Below are 2,725 nucleotides of genomic sequence, written 5' to 3'. Positions count from 1 at the left end.
TGATTGGAAAAAAGAAAAAAAAGTTTGAATAAACTACAGGTGACATGCAGGAGGGGATGAATAAGAAGGGAAGGGGCAAAATTGTTAATAATTAGAAGATAGGTCTGGTTTATTAAAAACATTTATGTGTGTGTATATATGTATAACATTTTATATTAGAGCTTCTGTTTGTGTTATGTTAAAGACAGCTTAATTAGGAAGAGTTAAAGTTTTTTAGTTTGCTAAATTCATAGACCCAGGAGCCATACCACCAGGGTTTGGATCTTAGCTCAACTACTTACTAGTTGTGATCTTGGGCAAGTTATTTAACTTCTTTGTGCCTGTTTCCTCATCCATAAAATGGGGATCATAATAAAGCCTACCTCTTAGGAATTGTTGTGAATATTAAATAAATTGGTATTTGTGAAACCCTTGCAATGGTGTCTGGCTTATACTAAGTGCTATATAAGTATTAATTATCATTATTATTTTAAGCCATCTATATAATTATTAAGGCCTGGGATACAATTTGAACACACCTGAACTTACAGGTTATATGCCTTATGTAGAAGAAAATAACAGGTTGGGGGGATAATTATTCTTTACAGCATGTACAAAAGAATCTGTATTCTATAGAAGTAAACACAATAAAAGGATTACATGATAAATTCCAGTTTACATACAGTAAGTTATGTTTTAAGCATAGTTGCAGCCTTAAAGACTGAGAAGAAATTAAATATTTGTAAATGTGTTATGAGGCACTGTATCAACACATCCATATGAGATTAATGTGTAAGCAGATTCCTTTTTAAATATCAGTATCTCTATATTTTCTTATGTTTCTTATATTAGAATCTGAATTATCCAGAACAGAAAGTTGTGACTGTTGGACAGTTCAAAATTGGTTTGATCCATGGACATCAAGTTATTCCATGGGGAGATATGGCCAGCTTAGCCCTGTTGCAGAGGCAGTTTGATGTGGACATTCTGATCTCAGGACACACACACAAATTTGAAGCATTTGAACATGAAAATAAATTCTACATAAACCCAGGTTCTGCCACTGGAGCATATAATGCCTTGGAAACGTGAGTAATATACAATTTGGGAATTTGGGGGCTTTAGTAAAATTAATAATTGCATGTGTTACATTTCATAAAAAGAAATGTGGCTATTTAAATAATTCTAGCCTTTTTGGCAATCTTTTGGTAATTGTTCTTTTTAATATGTGAGTAACAGATTTCTCCTTGAATCCAAATTGTCATCTTAAATTAAAATTTGCGGTGCTGCTGCTTTTTAGTACAAAACACTGACATTATTTATTTTTTCTTCTAGAAACATTATTCCATCATTTGTGTTAATGGATATCCAGGCTTCTACAGTGGTCACTTATGTGTATCAGCTCATTGGAGATGATGTGAAAGTAGAAAGAATCGAATACAAAAAATCTTAAAGCCAGCTTTGTCTTGATGATTTTTCTGGGTGTCTTTTTTTTTGGTTGTTGTTCATTCCTTTGTTCAAATCAAGTAATTAAACATTTAAGAGCCACAAAATTGTATCACTTTTATAATATTTTGCAGTAAAATATAATACCATCTTCTTTGTTAATACATTATTGCTCTAAGCTTCTTGTAAACTATAAGAATATACTTAGTTTACAGTGTATATGGCTTCTATGAAAAAATGTCCACCACACAGTAAATGGTCATGTGATGAGAAAAATTTATCCTTGTAAATATCTTCAAAGTTGATATTTGGAACTTTATTCTTAAAGTAGTGCATGAGGAGAAAGAATCTAGACTTTCTTGTATACATTTTTCTCTTCTCCAACAATAAACATTTACCTTTCATTTATACTTTCTTGATAACCTGTGTTTAATTTTAAAAAACATAAAAATGAGGGACCAAATGAAACTGCAGATAAAGGTATTAAAGTGAAGAGGTAACCTTTCAGAGCTCTCTTCTAACATTCTGTCATAATGTTGGATTCAGATTTTATTTTCTAAATAATATACTAAGTTGACATTAAATCAGTAGTGATTCTCCAAACTGTTACTACTCCCATTTTTCAAGGTTTCACAAAATTTTTTCTTTTAAAGCTTAGCAGAGAAGCATACTGGAGTAATAAATAATGTAAAGAGTAAGCCAGGTGCTGTGGCTCACACCTGTAATCCTAAACACTTTGGGAGGCCAAGGCAGGAGGATCACTTGAGGCTAAGAGTTCGAGACCAGCCTGGGCAACATAGTGAGACCGCCATCTCTACAAAAAAAGTTTAAAAATTAGCTAGGCATGGTGCCACACACCTGTAGTCCCAGCTACTTGGGAGGCTGAGGCAGAAGGAATGCTTGAGCCCAGGAGTTTGAAGTTGTAGTGAGCTATCATTGTGCCACTGTACTCTAGCCCAGGCAACAGAGTGAGACTCTGTCTCAAAAAACAAAAAACAGTAGTGCAGCTACTTAATCTAGTTTGTGAATCCAAGCATTTGTGTGGCAATTTCTCATAAGACAGAGCAAATCTGTATTTACATTATAAGTTGTATTCAAGTAGCAAATATTTGTTGAGCACTTGCTTTGCAAGTTAGAGCATCATCTCTATCAAATGGTATTCTATATCTGGATATTTAAAAGTTTTTCTTAGCCCACTCAAGAAAATACTTGTAGAATATTCTAATGTTGCTCTTTTAGGACTTACTGTAAGCACAGAAAGAAGTAATTATACAATGCATTTGTCAGATTTAAAGAAAAC

The 2,725-nt window shown here is 33.1% G+C and overlaps 1 protein-coding gene across 3 annotated transcripts in view; it reads left to right on the top strand.

Annotated features, from left to right (window-relative positions):
* The window catches only part of VPS29 (vacuolar protein sorting 29 homolog (S. cerevisiae)), an 8,509-nt gene extending 6,575 nt beyond the window's left edge, over positions 1-1,934 (top strand). For 2 of the 3 annotated variants that reach the window (XM_012663486.1, XM_012663485.1), the window contains 2 exons: positions 832-1,067; positions 1,315-1,839. In XM_012663486.1, the coding sequence (XP_012518940.1) occupies positions 832-1,067; positions 1,315-1,432 (354 nt within the window). In that variant the 3' untranslated portion in view covers positions 1,433-1,839. Of the gene's footprint in view, positions 1-831; positions 1,068-1,314 lie in introns of all 3 variants that reach the window. The other variant, XM_012663487.1, reaches the window with a different exon arrangement.
* The last annotated feature ends 791 nt before the right edge of the window (positions 1,935-2,725 follow it).

The sequence above is a fragment of the Propithecus coquereli genome, unplaced genomic scaffold (assembly GCF_000956105.1).
Source record: "Propithecus coquereli isolate 6110/MARCELLA unplaced genomic scaffold, Pcoq_1.0 Scaffold81, whole genome shotgun sequence".
NCBI classification, from domain to species: domain Eukaryota; kingdom Metazoa; phylum Chordata; class Mammalia; order Primates; family Indriidae; genus Propithecus; species Propithecus coquereli.
This window is presented reverse-complemented; position numbering and strand designations above follow the sequence as displayed.